At 41.9% G+C, this 22,173-nt stretch overlaps 1 protein-coding gene across 2 annotated transcripts in view; it reads left to right on the plus strand.

The window, feature by feature from the left end:
- The window catches only part of WASL (WASP like actin nucleation promoting factor), a 77,833-nt gene that overhangs the window by 26,977 nt on the left and 28,683 nt on the right, over positions 1-22,173 (plus strand). For both annotated transcript variants that reach the window (XM_040343704.1, XM_040343705.1), the window contains exons 2-4: positions 9,871-10,005; positions 10,875-10,961; positions 16,836-16,932. In XM_040343704.1, the coding sequence (XP_040199638.1) occupies positions 9,871-10,005; positions 10,875-10,961; positions 16,836-16,932 (319 nt within the window). The remainder of the gene's footprint in view (positions 1-9,870; positions 10,006-10,874; positions 10,962-16,835; positions 16,933-22,173) is intronic.

Consider the following 22,173-nt stretch of genomic DNA (forward strand, 5'->3'; position numbering starts at 1 on the left):
TACGCTGCGCCTATCTAAATGTATGTGAATCTGGCCCATTCATTGTAAATCTTCCAATCTGGTCTGTTTTTATCTGGGCCAGTTGACAGCAGAGTGTCATTAGTTGCTGGGCTCCCTAGATAACCATGCCGGCTATTTTTCCAGGTGTGGCTATCTGCTCTTTTTTCATTGCTCCAACCAGGTGCACTTTGTGACCAGAGTGCCTGTTAGTACTAATAAACAAAAAAGGCACAGCTAATGGCCCGTACACACGATCTGAATATCGTACGACAGATCGTACGACTTTTTTCGCTTAATAGTCGCAAGTAAAATGAAATGGGTTATTAAAGTCACGAAAATTCTCGTACGACCGAAAAAAATAATCGGAAGTGATGTCATGTGTTGTAATGTATTTGTATTGTATTGTCGGACGACAACTGTACGGACTAAACGAAAATCGTACGATCTTACATCGTACGAGGAAAATTTTCGTGCATGTCCGATCGAATAATATCGGATGAACGGTCGTGATCGGCTCTCGAAAGTAGTGTACACACGATCTGAAAATCGTACGATTCTTCATCGGACGATCGTTTTCGTCCGATATTCGGATCGTGTGTACGGGCCATAAGTGTAGAACGAAAGTGATTTTATTATATAAAAGGATAATTGGAATTGGCCACTCGCATACATGAAGCATAATGGCGCACATCAGAGACCAGGTGCTTTTCCATTGCACTGGAGCCCAGGACAGCAGATGAATACAGCCGGCTTCATCACTCAGCAGTGCCTCAGAATGTGTGTGATCCGAGCCATGGAGCAGTGCAGCCAGTTGGCTGTATCCATCTGCTGTCCTGGGCTCCAGTGCAATGGAAAAGCACCTGGTCTCTGATGTGCGCCATTATGCTTCAAGTTTGTGAGTGGCCAGTTTTTCATTATCCTTTTTACGTATTAAAAGCAGTTTTCATACAACACTCGGCTGCATTCTTCGTTTGCATGTTGAAGATCTCCCAGTCTTCCGAGTGTGCTGCAGCTTTGCAAAAGTCAAGAGCTCTGTCATTTATTTACTTAAAGGGGTTGTAAAGGTTAGTTTTTTATTTTAGAACATTTGTTGGTTCACTTACCTTTTTCTTCGATTTCCCTTCTAAATGTTTTTTTTCTTTGTCTGAATCTCTCACTTCCTGTTTCTCCTCGGTAATCTGTTCTGGTTGACTAACCCCCAGCCAGATGATGGGGGCAAGTTTACTGAGGAGAAACAGGAAGTGAGAAATTCAGACAGAAAAAAAACATTTAGGGGCCAGTTCACACCATGGAAACGCAATCGAGATGCGTTCCAGTTGCTTTTTTGAATGCGTGTTTTTCATGCGTTCCAGTGCATTTTTGGTATGTTTTTAATGCAGTCCAGTGCTTTTTGTTCACCCCCCTTTTTTTATTAACCTTCGATAAGGACAAGTGTGTTCCAGTGCATATAGGTGCATTTGTAATGCGTTTTACAGCGTTCCAGTACAGTGCAGGTAAAATGCAGCATGTTCTACTTTTTTTTTTTTACTGGAACTACAAGCACTGGTGTGAACTATGCCATTGAAAACCATATAACCTACGTTCCATGCGTTTTTGATGCAGAAACAAAAATGCACTGGACTGCATGTGGTGTGAACTGGCCCTTAGAAGGGAAAGGAAAAGATAAGTGAACCAACAATGCACTAGCTAAAAGGAACCTATTTAGAAAATAAAAAACAAATCTTTCTTCCGATACGTCTTGATTCATTGTGACAATTTGCTACTTTACCCATACTGATGCATTAGCTTTGGTGTTTTTGGGTTACCATGGCTTGCGTTTGTGCGCTGTTTTATGTACAAATTGTTGTACATATATATTTGATAGCCTTATTTTCCATAAGGGCTGCAATATAAGCCCTACCCCGAAAAGAAGCCCTAGTTTAAAATGCTTGTAAAATCCTAGAATCCACTCTATTACAGTGCTATATAATGTACAATGTATGTGTTTCTGTAATTTTGAGGAAGAGAGCTCCGGCGGGTCACAGAAGATGATTTGGCTCAATTATATTACAGAAACGCACACATTGTACATTATATACTACTGTAAGTGGATTATAGGATTTTACAAGCATTTTAAGTCTGGGGATTCCTGTCAGGCAGGAAGAGAGGGGGAGAGAAGACATTACATGGTAAGACCTACCCTGAAAATAAGCCCTACTGTGTCTTTTGTTGCCAAAATTAATATAAGACCCTGGCTTATTTTTGGGGGAAACACGGTAGTACTAAGGTAGATGACAAAATATTACTGTTGGATTGTACTTGCATGTCCTATTGTTTCCTGACATCTCAGTCTAGAAGCAAATGATGATCCTGCACAATATTTGTGACAAAATACATAATTGCTGTAACAAAAAAAGAAAAAAAAAAAAAAGCTTTAGAAATTATCTCAATTTACCTGCAAAATGAATTTGGTCCGTCTTTGTCATTTAATATAAGCAAGAAATATCCATTGTAAACGATGCACCAAAGAAATGCCTAACTTTTTTTTTAAATTATTTTTTGGTGTCAGTGGTAGGTTATATTTTGTGGGTCATTCAAAATGGCTATTGACTCCTGAATTGCATGATACCTGGTTCTACCAGACAAAGAAATGGTATTTCCCAAAATAAAATATATATATATTATTATAAATTGATGGTCCCTTCATGTGTGGGTATATCCCTGTCGCTCACCATTGATACTTTTGTAGCCTGGTACCACTAGCCCCATCTGCAATTCACCATTTGCCTTCAAGGTCTGCATTTTAAAGATTTGGTTTTGTTTTGAAAATTCATTGACATTAACTGCTTTTTTGTTTTCTGGAGACAACCCTTAGGCCCCTTTCACATTGAGGCAGGAGCCGCGGTGGCGGTATAACGCCGCTAAAAAGAGCGGCGCTATACCGCCGGGATTGCCGTGGGATTCGGCCGCTAGCGGTGCGGTATTAACCCCCGCTAGCGGCCGATAAAGGGTTAATACCGCCCGCAATGCGCCTCTATAGAGGCGCATTGCGGGCGGTATTGCCGCGGTTCCCATTGTTTTCAATGGGAAGGAGCGGTGAAGGAGCGGTATACATGCCGCTCCTCTCACCGCTCCAAAGATGCTGCTGACAGGAGATTTTTTTGTCTCCCGCCAGCGCATCGCCTCAGTGTGAAAGCCCTCGGGCTTTCACATTGAGTCTGCAGTGCAGGAGTTTTTCAGGCGGGATAGCAGCGCTATTTTTAGCGCTTTACCGCCTGAAAAACTCCTCAATGTGAAAGGGGCCTTATTCTGCAGCAAAACACACAAAGGAATGCTGCTGTCAGTGTAATCGTATTGATCGTTGTACTTCAGTCAAGGCAAAGAAGGAATTCACTTGCTAGTCAGCATTTAGAACAGGAAATATATATTTTTCTTCCTTGGGGAGAGGAGGATGGAATTTAGATGCTTGTGCGACATTTAGAGTTTACACACATACTCCTACACACACAAACCACAGACCTATGTACTGACCTAGCATAAAGATCTTGTTTGCATCGAGTTCAGTTTCCTGTTCTTATTACATTTTACCTTGCAATGCCTAAGTTTACCAAGTTCTCCTAGAATAATGGACCAAAAATTACAAGATCCCAATGTACGAACAGTCAGAATCACGCCAAAAGACTGGTAGCTGTGCAAGGGCCATAAATGATCACCTGATAGAGGATTACTTTATAGTGGTTGTACAACTGTTTTCACCTGCAAGTAAGCCTAGATTAAAGCGGAAGTAAACCCATCTATTTGATAGTTTAAAAAAAACAGTTAACATTCCCGGCATGCCGTAAATGCTAGATGTCACATTTGCTTGTGCTCTCAACCAAACTGTCAAACCATCCAGTGGCTGGTTTCATAACTGATCACATGTGCAGCATCATGGCAGTTGCAGATTAAACATAGGCCAAGATGGCAGCTTCCTTGGCTGAAAACAATAGGAGGGTTTACTTCCACTTTAAGGCTTACCTGTAGGTGCTGGAAATATCTCCTAAACCTCCACGGTTTAGGAGATATTTACCGATGTCTACGGCGCATGCACACTTTAGAAAGGGCATGATCTGCCATTTCTAAAGTGGTCATGCCGTGACTGGCAGCTGCTACGCGCATGTGACTCCAGCCAGTCACAGCCCCGAAAGGAAGAGGAGTGAAGATGGACGCGTACTGCCAGTGAGGACAGCGGTGACGTCGCAGGCTTTGGGTTCAGTTAAGTGACACATAATGGGCTACAATGCATAGTAGCCCATTATGCTTTACCTTTTGCAACCCATCAGGGTTTACTTCCTCTTTAAGGACTTGCGTGCTGCTGCCTGCCAAACGCAGCCCATTCAAATGAATGAAGCTACACTGCAACCACCCCGCAAGCCTCAACACCTGTCAAATGTGTGCTCTCTGAAGAGCAACAGAATGCCCTTCAGAGAGCAACTCTAGTGGGGACAAGCTCTAAAAGGTTCTTCACTGTGACTGCAGCTGGTTCTACCAAGCATTGATTTGGGGAAATTATTACTTACAAGTGGTTGTAAAATCTTTCATATACCCAGTGAAGTGACTGGTCACAGGTGATTCAGATGAAACAATCCTCCTACATAAGTCGTACCCGGTTTATCGTCATCAGTCCAGTTAATAAGGCTTGTCAGAAAAAGGGATAGAGAGTTGAAATTTCATACTGCAGAGTTTAGTGAGGAGATCTCTGAGAGCTGATTAGAGGGAGGAGACACACCCTCACACAACACACAGAAAGATGTCTTTCAATCACAGGCTGTGTGCTAAGGATTCCTCCTCTGTCACCTTTTTTTCTTGGTGTCAGGAAAACTTGTCAGAAGAGATTCATGCTGATGGCAGACGAATGAAGCAGCAGTCAGAAATAACACTTAATGCTCTTAATTGAGACAAGTACACATTACAGAGTTTTAAGTGCCAATAAACCCAAAAGGACCTCTAAGCCCCTGTGGGGTAGTCCATCGCCACTGGGCCTTTGCATTGGGCACAAGGTGGTGGAGAGCAAGAGCATTTTAGGCCAAGAGCAGTTTGACAAACTTTTGCATTGTTTGTGGTAGCCATGGCCTAGCTCTTTTAAATGGTCTGTCAGTCATAACCATATAGTGGTCCACTTTCCAGTCCTGAGACACATTTTGTGCTGAATTGCCTTTATATGTGCATAGTCCAGCCCTTTTGTAGGAAGTACCATTTTGAGAAGAGCGCGAGAGCCGCCTTTAACGGCATGACCCCGGCTTGAAACGTGCCCTTTCATGACGGCACATGCGCCTTTGAAGGTGTCACTCGGGGAAATTGCAAATATCTCCCAGACCTATACGGTTAATATTGCAAGCACCTACAGGTGGTATGAGAAACGGAGATCAGAGTAGAGTAGCACACTATACACACAATACACATAGGCATGCGTTTAACAGCTTGAACGCCCTCGATAACCCATTTTCCAGCCGGTGTCATTAGTGGAGTGACAGTGTGTAGTATTATCACTGTATCAATGTCACTGGTGATGTTGTGCCAGTTATCCCCCCCCCCCCCCCCCCCCCAGTGACCCTTTCTTATTGACTGTTACACTATTGCAGTGCTGTTATAAGTCGCTGATTGCCGTCCTTGGTAGTCTATAAAAAATTCCTGTGTGTGTGTGTGTGTGTGTGTGTGTCCGCCGCAATATCGCAGTCACTGATCACTGCCATTACTAGTAATAAAAATGCTATAAATCTATCCCCTATTTTGTAGCCACTATAACTTGTGTGCAAACCAATCAATGTACGCTTTTTTTACTAAAAAATGTAGAAGAATACGTATCGGCCAAATCTGAGGAAATTTATTTTTTTTTTTTTTTTTTTTTTTGATATTTTTGGGGATATTTATTATAGCAAAAAGTAAAAAAATATATATATATTTTTTTTTTTTTTTTAATCAAAATTGTCCTTTTGTTTATTGGGAAAAAAATAACCGCAGAGGTGATCAAATACCACCAAAAAAAAGCTCCATTTGTGGGGGGAAAAATTATTAAAATTTTATTTGGGTAATGTATTGCATGACCGCAATTGTCATTCAAATTGTGACAGCGCTGAAAGCTGAAAAATGGCCTGGGCAGGAAGGGGGTGAAAGTGGCAAGTATTGAAGTGGTTAAACACTTATTGGGACTTTTTTTCATCAAAAACATGTAGCGAAATACATCTTTGGCCATTTTTTATTTTTTTTGGATGTTTTATACCAAAGTAAATTATATATATAATTTTTTTTTTTTTTTTTTTTGTTCAAAATTATTGGTCTTTTTTTTTTTTTTTTTCTCATTTTATATTGCAAATTTTTTTTATAAACCCAGGTTACCACATACCACCAAAATAATGCTTTTTTTTTTTTTGGAAAATTTATAAATATTATTTGGGTACAAGTGTTGCAATTGCCAGTTAAAGTGGAGGTTCACCCTAAAACAATTATCTAACATTACATCCAGCATACTGACGACATGTACAGTATGCTGGTAATTATTTTTTTTCGCCGTACGTACCGTTTAATTGTTTTCACCCCGACTTCCGGGTTCTGATTCCCACGGGACTGGGCGTTCCTATTGAGAGCTTAGATGATTGACGTGTTGTGAAAAACTTCCCATGGCGCATAAAGCATGTCACCAGTTTTCCGTAAATAGTCGACCTGCGAGTCGGCTCTATATGGCGCCTGCGCAGTCAGCTCTACACGGCGGGCGCAGGCGCCGTATAACGCCGACTCGCAAGTCGGCTATTTATGGAAAACTGGTGATGCGCCATGGGAAGTTTTTCACAACACTTCAATCATCTAAGCTCTCAATAGGAACGCCCAGTCCCGCGGGAATCAGAACCCGGAAGTCGGGGTGAAAATGACAATTGAACGGTACGTACGGCGAAAAAAAAAAAAATTACCAGCAATACTGTACATGTTGTCAGTATGCTGGATGTAATGTTAGATAATTGTTTTCGGGTGAACCTCCGCTTTAAAGTAGCACAGTGCTGAATGGCAAAAATGGTCTGGTCATGAAGGCGGTAAAATCTTCCGTAGCTGAAGTTGTTAATGAGATCAAATTGTAAACAAGACTTTTACTGAATATTTAATGCTTTTAAACTTCATCTTAATTTCTTGGAGTTGTGAACTTTACTTTGGCATTTACTTGTAGATTTGTGGTACGCACATTGGAAAAGGAATAATGAATGAACTATTCATTTGATGTGTGCTTCTACAATATCAAAACCGTGCCATGGTATTTTGTATGTGGGTTTTGTATAATATTCAGTTGTTGAAGTGGGAAGAGCCTGGAGATTATGGAGTCTTCCTACACTTGACTATCTTCCATTTGGATGCTTTCTGCATGCCTGCATATTAACCCTAGCCTGTGACCCTCGTGTACTTCTACTGGGTCAAATGCTTACACATTAAAACACCATTACGATTTATTTATTTTCATGTGTTCAGTCCTAAATTGGCCATTTTGCTTGGTTGCCAAAGGTCTGGTGTGTTTAAAGCTGCAGTTTTAATTGTGTGTTTATTCAAACACTTGTATTAGAGCTGCAAGATTAATCGGTAAAAAATTGTAATTGCAATTCAACCCCCCCCCCCCTCACGATCATAATACAGCATTTCCCTGATTCATGTTAAAGTGCAGAGCCAGTTCTCTGCACAGATCTGTCAAAAGGACGAAAAAACCACCTCAGCCAAAGGGAAACATAGGGCCAGATTCTCGTAGATCGGCGTATCTTTGTTCCGGCGTAGCGTATCCTATTTATGCTACGTCTCCGCAACTTAGACGGGCAAGTGCTGTATTCTCAAAGCACTTGCTCCGTAAGTTGCGGCGTAGCGTAAATAGGCCTGCGTAAGCCCGCCTAATTCAAATGTGGAACAGGGGGGCGTGTTTTATGTAAATGTTATGTGACCCGACGTGATTGACACCGCGGCGTCCGTGGCATATCCCAGTGTGCATTGCTCCAAAGTACGCCGCAAGGACGTATTGGTTTCGACGTGAACGTAAATGACGTCCAGCCCCATTCACGGACGACTTACGCAAACTAAGTAAAATTTTAAAATTTTGTCGGGGGAACCACGGCCATACTTAACATTTGTTACGCCGCATGTACGCCACCATATAGCAGGGGTAACTTTACGCCGGGAAAAGCCTAACGTAAACGGCGTATCTGTACTGCGTCGGCCGGGCGTACATTCGTGAATTCGCGTATCTAGCTGATTTACATATTTCTAGGCGTAAATCAGCGTACACGCCCCTAGCGGCCAGCGTAAATATGCAGTTAAGATCCGACGGCGTAGGAGACTTACGCCGGTCGGATCTAATAGAAATCTATGCGTAACTGATTCTATGAATCAGGCGCATAGATACGACCACGCAACTCAGAGTTACGACGGCGTATCCGAAGATACGCCGTCGTAACTCCAGGCCATAGTATCTCTTGGTTCTAGATCAAAGGAATGAACTTCGGACCGTAAATTAGGTCAGTTTAACCAGTTTTAAGCAAATTCAAAATATACTTCAATGAATTAAAAAAACAAAAACGAAATGGTATAGTCCAATTTTTTTTGTTTTGTGTATTATGAAAGATAATGTTAGACTGAGAATCGTGATCTTTATTCTAAGCAAAAAAAATTGTGATTCTAATTGTATCCAGAATTGTGCAGCCCTAACACTTATTATTGTAATAGTGTGTATCCCATTACCTGGGGCCTCCTTCATAACTGGATAATGCCCTGAGCAAAGTTGCACTGCTTGCCTGCCTCCTTCTGTCCTATCGCCTTATTGGGTGCATTACTATTCTCCCATAATGCATTGTGTTCTGTGAATAAGAGGTGGAGATCCTGTCATTCAATTTCAAAAAAGGAAAATTCAATTGCTCCTCAATTCACAAACCACGATGCATTGTAAATTCCAACATCTCTAGGTTGTCGTGTGTTTTATTTTGTCCTTATTGATATTGCAGATAATTTACTTTATGCACAAGCACCACCTAATATCCGATATGATGGGGTTATTTAGTGCTGGACCTTTGGAAGGGGTGGGCTTAGACATGTAGTGTTCGCCTGGCGGGGGAAGTCACAGATTGATTACTAACTGTTGGCAATAACTGCATGTAAAATCTGACAGGCTGGCTGTACTGAAGTTAATCGATCGATCAGCCTGCGAATACATGGGCCGAGATTTGAACAGTCTATGGCTGGCTTTAAAGGGGTTGTAAAGGTACAATTTTCTTTTTTTCCTAAATAGCTTCCTTTACCTTAGTGCAGTCCTCCTTCACTTACCTCATCCTTCCATTTTGCTTTTAAATGTCCTTATTACTTCTGAGAAATCCTCACTTCCTGTTCTTCTGTCTGTAACTACACACAGTAATGCGAGTCTTTCTCCATGGTGTGGAGTGTCGTGCTCGCCCCCTCCCTTGGACTACAGGAGATTCAGGACGATCTCTACATTGCAGATAAAGGAGCTGTGTGTTAGTGGGTGTCCTGACTCTCCTGTAGTCCAAGGGAGGGGGCGAGCGTGACACTCCACACCAGGGAGAAAGCCTTGCATTACTGTGTGGAGTTACAGACAGAAGAACGCGAAGTGAGGATTTCTCAGAAGAAATAAGGACATTTAAAAGCAAAATGGAAGGATGAGGTAAGTGAAGGAGTACTGCACTAAGGTAACGGAAGCTATTTAGGGAAAACACATTTACCTTTACAACCACTTTTAATGACTTTCATCAATATATTCCTCTTTAGCACCATACTCCTACTCGTACCATACTTGTTTAGGGCATATACAGCATTTAAGGAGTAAGGCATGTGCATTACTGATTTGCCATTTGTTGACCTTTTTTTTTTCTTTTGTAGACTATTAACTCAGCTGTTGTACAACTTTATGTCTCGGATCGCAATTCCACATGGTTAAAGAAATGTTGTGGAGTAGTGTGCTTGGTAAAGGACAACCCGCAGAGATCCTACTTCATTAGAATATATGACATTAAGGTAAGATTCTTCTAATGAATGTTCTGTAACCAGCAATATATTTTGCTTGCTGTGGTTAGCGCACTCAATTTTGATTTACATGTGCCCAGAATAGGCCAACTTAGGCATTTCAGCTGAATTCTTCAGCTTAGTCAGAGGATTGTCTGCCCACTGTGTAGCCTTTAAAAAATATGTTGGCAGTACAAAAAGAGAGTATATTTCCATGTGCAAGCTTTTTAATTCTCTTTTCTTAAAAGAAAAAAAAAATAGAGGAACAGGGCTTGGTGAAGGTTATTAACCCATAGTGACTAATGTAGCAGTTTACTGGCATCACCTGTCGTGGTTGCTATGGGTTACTTCTCATTGTTCTTTCATAAGCTATCTTATAACCATTCTTTGTCTGATATATACCGGTACATTTATTTTATTTTTTGCAAAACTGGCAAAATATGTGGCTGTTTTGGCCTTTTTTTTTTTTTTTTTTTTACCTCAAGCTGAAATTAGACATGGTAGAAAACAAAAAAACGAATGATCATATAGTCGCATGCAAATTGGGCAATGTTTCATTATTGCAGTGGGCTCCGTGAGCGGTATGGTGACACATAAACTACAGTTAGGGCACCTCTGAAATAGGGCAGTGATTATCCGAGATGAGTAGATTAGTGTTTGGATCATGGTTGTTATCTGATTTCATAAGCTGCCAGTCATACATAATTCCATACGATATTCATGGGTATTCGACTTTCGTTTTAGTAGGAATTTAACCAATAGGATGAATTCACTATGCACTGTGATGATCAAAGTATGTTTTTGTCACATGAGACCTCTTGAAATTGCTACAAGTTTGATTTTTATCTTTTTCTAACGAATGCATGCATGTGTCTTTCCAGGATGGTCGGCAACTCTATGAGCAAGAGCTTTATTATAATTTTGTATATAATAGCCCAAGATCCTATTTCCACACGTTTTCTGGTGATGTAAGTATGGAAGTTAAGAAGCACTGCAGTTGTGTCCAAAGTAATTTTTTAAACTGTGTGTGTGTGAAAGGGATATTAAAAAATAAACTGATGGCAGCAACAGGTCTCAAAAGTTGGGACAGGGCCATGTTAACCATGGTGTTTCTCCTCTTCTTTTAACACCACTCTGTAAACATCTGAGAACATTTGCTGGAGTTCTGGGAGAGGAATGTTGTCCCATTCTTGCCCGATATAGGATTCTAACTGCTCAACTGTCCTGGGTCCTCTTTGTCATATTTTTCATTTCAAGATGCAGCATATATTTTTCAATTGGTGAAAGGTCTGCACTGCAGGCATGCCAGTTGAGCACACGTACCCTTCTACTACAAAGCCATGCTGTTGTCGTAGATGCTGTATGTGGTTTAGCTTTTTCCTGCTGAAATGGACCTTCCCTGAAAACGATGTTGTCTGGATGGTATTTCTGAGCCTATGCAGTAATGCCCATCACAGAATCATGCTTGTTTGTAACACAGTGCTGTCTGAGGGCCCGAAGATCCCAGGCATCCAATATTGCATTTCAGCCTTCTCCCTTGTGTACAGAGATTTCTCTGAATCTCTTGATAATATTCTTTACTGTAGACGATGATGTATTCAAAGTCTTTGCAATTTTATGTTGAGGAGCATTATTCTGAAACTGTTTTACAATTTTTAGACGCAGCTTTTCACAGAACCTCTGCCCACCTTTAGGGTCCTTTCACACTAGCGGACCGTTCGTCCGCTCATTACAAGTCCGTTAACGGACTTGTAATGAATCCCTATGGGAACGCGTCCGTTAGCGGATGGAGCATCCGCTGGCGTCCGCCGGGATCCGCTTTTTCGAACGGAAGAAACCCTATTTTTCTTCCGTTCGGCGAAGCGGAACTGATGCAGACGGTCCGTCTGCATCAGGTTCCCCATAGGGGACAGCGGAGCAGAGACAGGGCGGTCCCTGCACTGTGTGCGGGGATCGCCCTATCCGCCGACAGCTGAGCGGGGATCCCCGCTGAGCCGACGGAGACACACGGAGCCGACCCGGAAACGGTCCGCTCCGTGTGAAAGAGCCCTTACTTCTGAGACACTCTGACTCTCTAAGATGCCCTTTTTATACCCTGTCATGTTACTGATTTGTTGCCAATTAACCTAACCTAAAATGTTCTTCCACCTCTTCCTTGTTGCCAACTTTTTGAGACCTGTTGCTGCCAATTTATTTATTTTTTTCCTTAAAATTTAAACATTTGCTAAGTTTTTTTTTTTTTTTTTTTTTTTTTTCTATTGTGAATAAAATATGTATTCATGAGATTTGCAAATGATTGCATTTTGTTTTTATGTAGTTTTTACACTGTTTCCCAACCTGTTTGGAGTTGTAAATCATCTTGACCTGACTACTTTGACTTGGGTAGACAGCGCTGAAACACCAACTAGTATGTTGCCTGTATCCAATTCCAAAAGCACCTATTTCTTCCAAGGAGCTTGGCCATTCAGCCATTGCTCCAATTTATTTCATCATGGATACCAGAGACTTTGATGAGCCTGCTTTGTCTGGTTTGGTCTATGCTAAGCAACTGTTTTATCCAGTGCATTTTTTGTTCAATTTACAGAATTGCTGCTTAATCTGTTAAATATACCAAAGTGTACTTCACCTCCCTTAGATTGTAAGCCATGGTTTGGTGTGTTATGCTGACTATAGTAGCTTGATGCATCTGATTTTCTTTGGTTTGGTACACTAGACATTGCCAACTTTAAACACAAAGTTCTGAAGCGGATGCTTTGCCTTGATCCTAAACAAGTGGCAACCATTCTAAGGGTCCAGAGCTGCTTCACAGCTCTGGACAATCAGTCATGTAGTTTGGCTTCTTGCTGTAGACCTGGTGAGGGCTTGAACCATTAATGCCACAATTTCAGAGGACCAAAAAATCTATTGCTTGCTTTTATTAGGTCCTTTGTGTTGAAGTACAGACAAAGCCCCTTTGGCTATACTTCTCCGGTGGATCACAGAAGTGCAGTACGTTTTGCACTCCTGTGACCTGTTTTCAGCACAGTGCGGGCTGAAGTCCACAGGCTCGGGAGTCCTCATCGGGATCCGCCCAGATCCCTGGTTTGGCACCCGGCTCGGCCTCTCAGCAAGTTGCTGAGAGCCTGAGCTGGTCGCTCCCGCCATCTCCACAGCCCAGCGCACGGGGGGTAGAGCAGAGACCCGCTGTCTAATAGTCAGCAGCTCTCTGCTCACGGAGCTGTGAGAAGCGAGCAATCATTGTTCGATCGCACGGTTCTCAGTGTTAGACGCCAGGGGGCTGATGCAGTATTGGACCGATGCTGATTCCACCTAGGTAAGTATGATTTAAAAAAATAAAAAAAATAATGTAATTTCTCTGGAGTACACTGTGCTTGGTCCACACTGTTCTGTCACCACCTACCTTACTCCATGATTGTTTATTGAAAATAAATCCTTAAAAAAAAAAAATGGAAACCTGGTGGCCCCTTGTACTTTATGAAGAGTAAAAGCAAATACAGGGAAGATACTATTTGGAAAAGTTTTTCTAGTATATGTCTACTGTTTTATGTGAATTAAGTGTACTGTGCTGTTCTGGGTGGGGGAACCATTTTGGTAGCTACTTCATAACAGGATATTTTTTGTCAAAGTTTTGTCTTTATTAGAATGCTTATCTCTATGTACATTGTATTCATAAAGTATTCAGAACCCCTTTTCTTTTTTTCTTTTTCTTATGTTGCGGCCTGATACTACAGTTGTTTAACCACTTGCCGCCCGCCATATAGCAAAATGACGGCGGCAAAGTGATTTCAATCTCCTGACTGGACGTCATATGACGTCTTCAGGATATTGAGCCGCTGCGCGCCCCCGGGGGCGTGCATCGCAGCAATCGTTGTTGCAGGGTGTCAGTCTGAGACTCTTTACCACGTGACCAGCCGTGTCCAATCACGGCTGATCCCGATGTAAACAGGAAAAGTCGATAATCGTCTTTTCCTCACTCGCGTCTGTCAGACGCGAGTAGAGGAGAGCCGATCGGCTGCTCCTCTGACAGGGGGGGGGTTTGTTCTGATCGATTATCAGCGATGCCCCCCCAGGATGCTCATACTGGACCATCAGGGATGCCACCAGACCACCAGGGATGCAAATCAGAAATAAATAATGGATGCCAATCAGTGCCCACAATGGATGCCAATCAGTGCCCATAATGAGCATCACTGATTGGCAGGCATTATTGTTTGGCACTGATTGGCATCCATTAGTACAACACATTACAGCCCATCCGTGCCGCCTATCGGTGCCGCATTTTAGTGCCCATCAGTGCAGTAGAAAACTTACTTATTTACAATGTTTTGTAACTGAAACAAAAAAAAATTATTTATTTTTTTTAATCTAAATTTTCGGTATTTTTTTTTGCAGAAAATAAAAATCCCAGAGGTGATCAAATATTACCAAAAGAAAGCTCTATTTGTGGGAACAAAATTATAAAAATGTAGTTTAGGTACAGTGTAGCATGACCGCGCAATTGTCATTCAAAGTGCAACAGTGCTGAAAGCTGAAAATTGGTCTGGGCGGGAGGGTGTATAAGTGCCCTGTATGGAAGTGGTTAAATTCACTGTGTACCCCATAATTACAAAGTGAAAACTGAATTTTGGAAATGTCTGCCTTTATTACAAAGAAAAACTGAAATTTCACATGTACTTAGGCGTTCAGACCCTTACCTCAGTACTTTGTTGAAGCACCTTTGGTAGCAATTTTAGAATAAAGTCTTTTTGGGGAGGCCGCGACAAGCTTTGTACGCCTGGATTATGGTATTTTTTGTTCTTTGCTAATCCTCTCTCAAGCTCATTCAAGTTGGATGGGGACCATTGGTGGACAGCCATTTTCAGATCTCGCCAGAGATGTTCAGCTCTGGCTGGGCCACTGTAGGACGTTCAGAGTTGTCCATAAGCCACTCCTGTGTTGGCTGTGTGCTTAGGATTGTTGTCATGTTGGAAGGTGAGCCTTCAGCCCAGGCTGAGGTCCTTCCAGTCCCTGCTGTTGAAAAACATCCACACAGCATGATACTGCTACCAGCATGCTTTACTGTTGGGATGGTATTGGACAAAATTTGGGGAAAAATATATATTTTCTGCTATAGAACATATCTAATAAAATATATTGTAAAAGAATCGATTTTCTTCAAAAATTTAGACCAAAATTTATTCTGCAATGTGTTTTGGTATATATATGAAAAAAAAATCCCAGGAAATTTGTATTTGTTTTGCATTAAAGTTATAGATTCTGGATTTTTTTTGCTTTATATTGGTTATGGCAGTGATCAGTGACTTGTAGTGGGACTGATGGTATGGTGGGCAATCTGACACTAGCTGATGCTGGCTGGGGGGGTACGCTAACTAATACATCAATAGTGACACTAATACAGTGATCGGTGCTAATACTATACACTGTCACTGTACTAATGACACTGGCTGGGAAGAGGTTAACATCTAGGGCAGATCAAGGGGTTAAATGTGTGCCTAACTACCGTATATATTTGAGTATAAGCCAAGATTTTCAGCCCTTTTTTTGGGGCTGAAAATAGCCCCCCTCGTCTTATACTCGAGTCAGTGTACCTGTCAGGTCGCGGGCGTCCATTTTTCTAAAGTCGCGGCTTTCTTCTAGTCCGTGATAGGCGTTTGACACTGTGTTCCACTACCGCCTATCATGGAGGTCCTCTCATCCTCGGACTTTCCCAGCAGACACTGTGTTCCGTGTTCCGCTTATCATGGACGTCCTCTTGTCCGAGGATGAAAGAAGGTCTGTGATTGGCGGAACACTGAACACGGCGTCTGCTGGGAAATTGAGTCAGAGGATGAGAGGACCTCTGTGATAGGCAGTAGCCGAACAGTGTCAAGCGCCTATCACGGAGGAGGAGGAAGCCTTTTGAAAAATGGACACCCGCGACCCTACGGGTACACTGACTAAATGGGACCAGGAGGAAAGGATGCCGCGACTTTTGAAAAATGGATGCCCGCAGCCTGTCAAGAATACAGGTACACTGAGGCTCCAATGGGCACAGTGAGAATGGGCACAGTAAGGCTGCAATGGGTACAGTAAATCTGCAAATGGGCGTTGTTGACCCTTTTTTCCGCTTACAGTAGCTGCTGCATTTTCACCCTAGGCTTCTACTCGAGGTCATACGTTTTCCCATTTTTTTTTTTTTTGGTAAAATTAGGGCCTCGGCTTATACTCGGGTCGACTTATACGGCATGTATAATGTGCGTGTTATGTGGTGCTTTTACTAAGCAATCTTGCTGTTTTTTCAGTGTTCTGAGCTCTATGTTTACAGAGCTCCCTTCCCTGAAGTGTAAGAGCTGATAAGCGGGTTCTGGCAATCGTTCATTGGCTGGCACCCACTGATCAGCTTGTGCTTCGAAACGGAAGTGCTGGATCACTTATCAGATGTGTTTATTCAGCGCAGATCTGCCGCAGTATATCTGCGCAGGGTGGTTGGTAAGTGGATAGAGGTGTGCGTTCCTTTTGAAATTGTGTCCAATTTAATTTACTTAATTTACAACAGGTAGACTCCAGTCAAGGTGTAGAAACATCTCGGCAATGATCAAGAGAAATGGGAGGCACCTGAGCTAAATTTCAAGTGTTGTTGCAAAGAGTCACTTGTGCCAATGTGAGAATTCAGTTTTTCCTTTCATACATTTGCAAACCTTTCTAAAATTGTTTAATGAGAACAAAAATGTATTTAAACTGGTTGCAGCGTAACAAAATTGACAGTGAAGGAGGTCTGAATACTTTATGAATGCATTGTAAATAAGGGAGAGATCTAGGTATATTCTTGTATATATGAACAATTGTGTGTTTTTATATTGCAGGCATGTCAACTTGGTCTTAATTTTGCAAGTGAAGAAGAAGCAAGAAGATTCAGAAAAGGAGTAACTGAATTACTTGGGAGAAGACCTAAAAAACCTGGTAAGTGTGTCTCTTTGCAAAATAGTGTGTTTTTTTTTGTTTTTTTTTTCTCTTAACTTTGGATAGAAGGGGCAAGGATGAGACATCTTTCACGTTTTTGGTGCTGTATGTATCATTGTGAAGATTAACACTTTGTCCCGATATCTATCTGTCCCGGAATAAAAAAATAATGGGAAATTGAAATTGTTAAGGCCCGTACACACGATCGGATTTTCCGACCGGAATTGTGTGATTGCAGGATGTTGTCGGATAACCCCCCTCCACCCCAGGCTCTCCTGTGCGATTGGGGAGCCTGAGATCGGGCGATGGTTTACCATAGAGCTGGCCAGGTTCCAGCTAGTCCAACCCCAGTAAGCAGAAGCTGGAAAGCCTGAGATCATTATTTTTTTATATACTTATCTCATGCTTTCCAGCATAGAGGAGAGATGTCGGGTCTTTTTAGACTCCTGATCTCTTCATTAAGAGGACCTATCATTATCGGCCGACCGATATATCGTCCGACCGATATATTGGCCGATATTTGGTGTTTTTGAATTAATCGGCATCGGCCGATTTGTGCTGTAAAAAAGCCGATTTAAACTTCAGCAGCACAACTTGCAAAAAGCTTCTGTAATAGAAGTCAATGTAAGTTGCCTAAAGTTTCCCGTAGAAGACTTCTCTCTCCTGGGCAGCCTACCAAGTTTTGAGAAAAGATATACAATGTTGCTACTTATCAATGAACTGACACTGCATTCACACCTAGGCGACAAGTAACGCCGCGTACGCGGCGTATTTTGCCGCGTTTCGTTAAACTTTTTTTTTTTAACCAATCCTTTCCATTGCTGTCTATGGCCGAACGCCAATGCCGCCTGAAAAAAGGGTCCGGGACTTGTTTGCAGGCGTTTCGGCGTTTGGCGTGAGATGTGAACCATCTCATAGACCGCAATGGAAATTCGCCCCTCCAGCGTATCGAGCGTCGGGCGTTTTGTCGCCAAGGTGTGAATGGAGCCTGAACTCAGTTTAACCATTTAAAGGCTAAATCTTTTTTGACACTTGTTGCTTACAAGTAAAAATCCTGTATTTTCTGCTAGAAAATCACTTGGAACCCCCAAACATTTTATATATATATATATATATATATATATATATATATATATATATATATATATATATCGCCTGAAAAACGCCCCAGTGTGAAAGGGGTCTAACTGTTAGATTTTATGAGATGAAGGGGGGGGGGGGGGGGTCGGCCTATGATATCGATCCAAAAAAAATCGGCATCATAAATCGGCTATCGGCCGCGATTTCTAAATATCGGCATCGGCCAGAGAAAAACCCATATCGGTTGACCTCTACCTATCATGCCATATTCCTATTACAAGGTATGTTTACATTCCTTGTAATAAGAATAAAAGTGATCAAAAAGTAAAAAGGGAAAGTGTAAAAATAAAATAAATTATATAGCCGTTAAGGTGTTGCCTAACCCAGGACCCTGAATTCACTATATCTGGTCTCCCTCAGTATATAGAACATGCAAATGCAATTATTTTAGTAAATATAAACTGCTAAATATCTTTTCTTATCAGCAGTATATTATAGCAGTTTTGTGACTTCTATCGGTGTCCAGCCAATTGCTGGTTAAAGCTTGTAGGAGGAGTTTTCCGGCTGTCTGGACAGTGCTGATTGACTCTGTGCTGATCGACTCTGTGCTGATCACATGTATCCTCCCAAGAAAAAAAAACTCTAGCAATACACACCAAACTGAGCATGTGCAGCCTGACTCCATAGACTCTGTTATTAGGAAATTATCTTGAAAGGTAAGCCTATCATGGACCCAAAACTAACAAAGTAATGTGTTAAACTATGTAGGAACAGGCATCAAAAGTCAGTGTGCAGAGATTATTCCAGTTCTCCAGCTCATGGACAAAGGGGCACAGTTGGCGCTCTGACAGCCCTTGACCCCCAATTCAGCTATTCAAGCAGTCAACCCAGGGGCTAATGGAGACTTATGGGATGTTGAGGGTGGTGCCAGAACTCTGTTTATAGTGCAGTGTGAGACCCTGTTTTACAGAGATATTGAGTAAACTGAAGGAAATTCTTTAAAGCAATAAAAGTATGTGCAAACACCATTTGTTCTGGCCTTGAGAGGTGATTTTGGTTTATTACTTTTGTGTCTTTCAAGCTCACTAAAAGTGTTACTAAAGGTTACAAATTTTTAGATTAAAGGTATGTGTTTTTTCACCTTAATGCATTCTATGCATTAAGGTGAAAAAACATCCGAGGATTAGCAGCCCCCGTTTACTTACCTGACCCCTCGACAGTCCCGCGCCGCGAACGCGCTGGCTTCTTGGGTCATTCAATGGATGATTAATAGCAGTACAGCCATTGGCTCCCGTTGCTGTCAATCAAATCAATGATGTTGGCGGCTATATCACGGGAGCGCACCCACAAGCTAACACCCTTGGTAGAGAGCTTCCCATGAAGGGGGTTAGCTGATGAGTGGAGCCGAGACAGCCGCCGAGGGACCCCATAAGACCAGGATCAGGGCCACTCTGTGCAAAACGAGCTGCACAGTGGAGGCAAGTATGACATGTTTGTTATTTAAAAAAAATAAAACTGGAACCTTTAGGCCTCATGCACACTGGCCGTTAAAATAGTGTTATAAAAACGCCAGTAGCTTTGCAGTGAGTCTTATAACTTTCAGCTTTTTTCAACGTTTTTTTTCAATGGCGTTTATTAGCGTTTCTTTGCGTTTTTCCGCGTTGGCTTTTTTTGGTTGAATTTTTAAAAAAAATCAGCGTTAGAGCGTTTTTACAACTGAAAAACTTCTCTCAGAACCCACTAGTTTTTTTTTTTTTTACTGCTCAAAAACTGCTGATAACAGCCTATGTGTGCTTGGACACACAGGATAACATGATGGAGAGTTTATTGACTACAGTTTATTGACTGTAGAAAAAAACGTCTACTGCCAAAAATGGCTGCTGTAAAAACGTCCAGTGTGCATGAGGCCTTAGTGTCCCTTTTAAAATAACAAACCTGTTGCACTGTGCAATGGTATGGCACATAGCAGCCCTGACCCTCCTATTTTCTGCTCCCCCACTGGGGATCTTGGTGGCTCCTCTAATTTGTGTGTCTCCAAGCTGTTTGCTATGAAGGGACGCGGTGCCTGCTTGCTCCAGAGCTGTCTCTATGGAACCACGCTCCACAGACACACACACAGAGGGGCTTGGCCCCACCCCCCACTTTCTCTGCAGTTGATTGACAGCAGGAGCCAGTGTTTGAGTTCCTGTGTGGAGAGGGAGAGTGCTGATTGGACTGAGAAGGGAACACCCCGAAAGATTGTCATGTAAATGCTAGTGCAATTTAAGTATCACAAGAAGTACTTGTTTTTTTTCCCAGGATTTCTTATTTTTTTTTTATATACAGTATATATTTGACATGCATATGGAATGAAGGGACTTTTACAGAGTAAAAGGATGTCAATTATTGTGCATTAAGGGCTGGTGTGCACCACAATGTTGTAATCCATATGGGTTTCTGCATGTGCATTTTCAATGTGTTCAAGTGCATCCCCCACCCCACCCCACCCCCTCTCTCTCTTTTGCCAAAGTTTTTTTTTTTTTTTTTTCTTTAATGCGTTCTGGTGCATTTTTGTTGCATTGTAGTGGGTCTTGCTGTGCTCAGGTGCATTCTATGCAGCATGTTCTATTTTTGTTGTTTGCACTAAAACGCACTGCACTGGTGTGAACCATTGGAATCCATGTAAACTACTGTCCATACTTTTGCTGCAGCTTAAAAATGCACTGTGCTGCATGTGGTATTATCTGGCCCTAAAGGTTACAAGATATGATGAGCATTTAAAAGAACTTTAAAGAAGAATAGGGCTGATGATCTTTTTTAATCCATGGTGGTACTACTCTCCAGAATTTTTATCTTGGTGCAGGACCACCAGAGAGGCATAAAAGGGCCCTCTTGTGAGCACTCCCGCCAACATCAGGGACTTATACCCCGGAAAGGTTTCAGGGTGGGAAAAGGTTTACCTAATGAGAGGCCTTTTTCTACTGTCATTATTCTATTTTTATATGTCACTCTATACTTGCGGTATAAAAACACCTTAGGCTTCATTAGTGAGTGAGTGAGAAACTTATACAGCGCAACACATGCGAACTGAATCGCCTCTGGGCGCTTAGTATCCATTTTGAAACTTTTGCCCTCAGAAGATATGGGTTTTGATTTTTCCTCTAAAGGCCAAGTGGTTCACCTCCAATCGGATGTTGGCTGGTAGAGCGTTCCATAGTCTGGGTCCTTGGACTGCAAATCTCCGTTCTCCTTTGGACTTGTATCTGGAGTAGATTTTGGTTGGTGGATCGCAGAACGCGATTGGGGTTGTGAGCTTTTAATTTTTCGCATAGATATTGGGGGGCGTTTCCTTGAACACATTTATGCGTTAGACTGAGTGCCTTGAAAGAGATTCTGTCTTTTACTGGCAACCAATGAAGCGATCTCAGTGAGAGTGAGATTGATTCCCATGGTTTTTTCCTCATGTACACTGCTGCTGGTAAATGGATGTTTGGGAGCAGTTGGGTGTTTTTTTTCCAGCTTCCCCCTGAACTTTCCTCTGTTATCCTATTAGTACATGTACACAGGGTCATTTACAGTCGTTTCTAGGCCGTTGAGTTTAGAAGCTTTTTTTTTTCTTTTTTTTTTAGGAAAAAAAAATGCGCTCAAGACAGATGTTCGGAGGCATTTGAAACGTTTCATTTACAGGCGTTTTTAGTCTAAGCGTGGCAAAACGGACAATTTTAAACGTAGGTTATCTATCTGTCAAATGAAATCATTCAGGAGAGGTTGTAAAACTTTCCGCGTACATTAAGTCTTACTGGAGGCCTGTGGACGGCTTAAAGTGGAGCTTCAGTCTTTATTTTTTGTGTGTAGCCAGACTTGGTGGGGGAGATTTCTGCAGCATATATGGCACATACAGAATCGCAGTGTATATATAAAATATGCAAAGTGGTTGGAGGGAAGCTTCAGAATGGCAAAGATGTTTTTATTGCAAATTATGTGAGCAGACTGCAGTTGCAAATATAGAATATTTTAAATTGACCCTTTGAATAAAAAATACTCAAAAGGCAGCGGTTGCAATAAAAAAACCTTGCTGACCAGTTGGGAGATTTAAACATGGAAGGGATATTGCTAGGGCCAGCTTTTACTGGAAAAGTGGATATATGCTTTAAAGGGGTTGTAAAGGTACAATTTTTTTTA

The sequence above is a fragment of the Rana temporaria genome, chromosome 3 (genome assembly GCF_905171775.1).
Source record: "Rana temporaria chromosome 3, aRanTem1.1, whole genome shotgun sequence".
Lineage (NCBI taxonomy): Eukaryota > Metazoa > Chordata > Amphibia > Anura > Ranidae > Rana > Rana temporaria.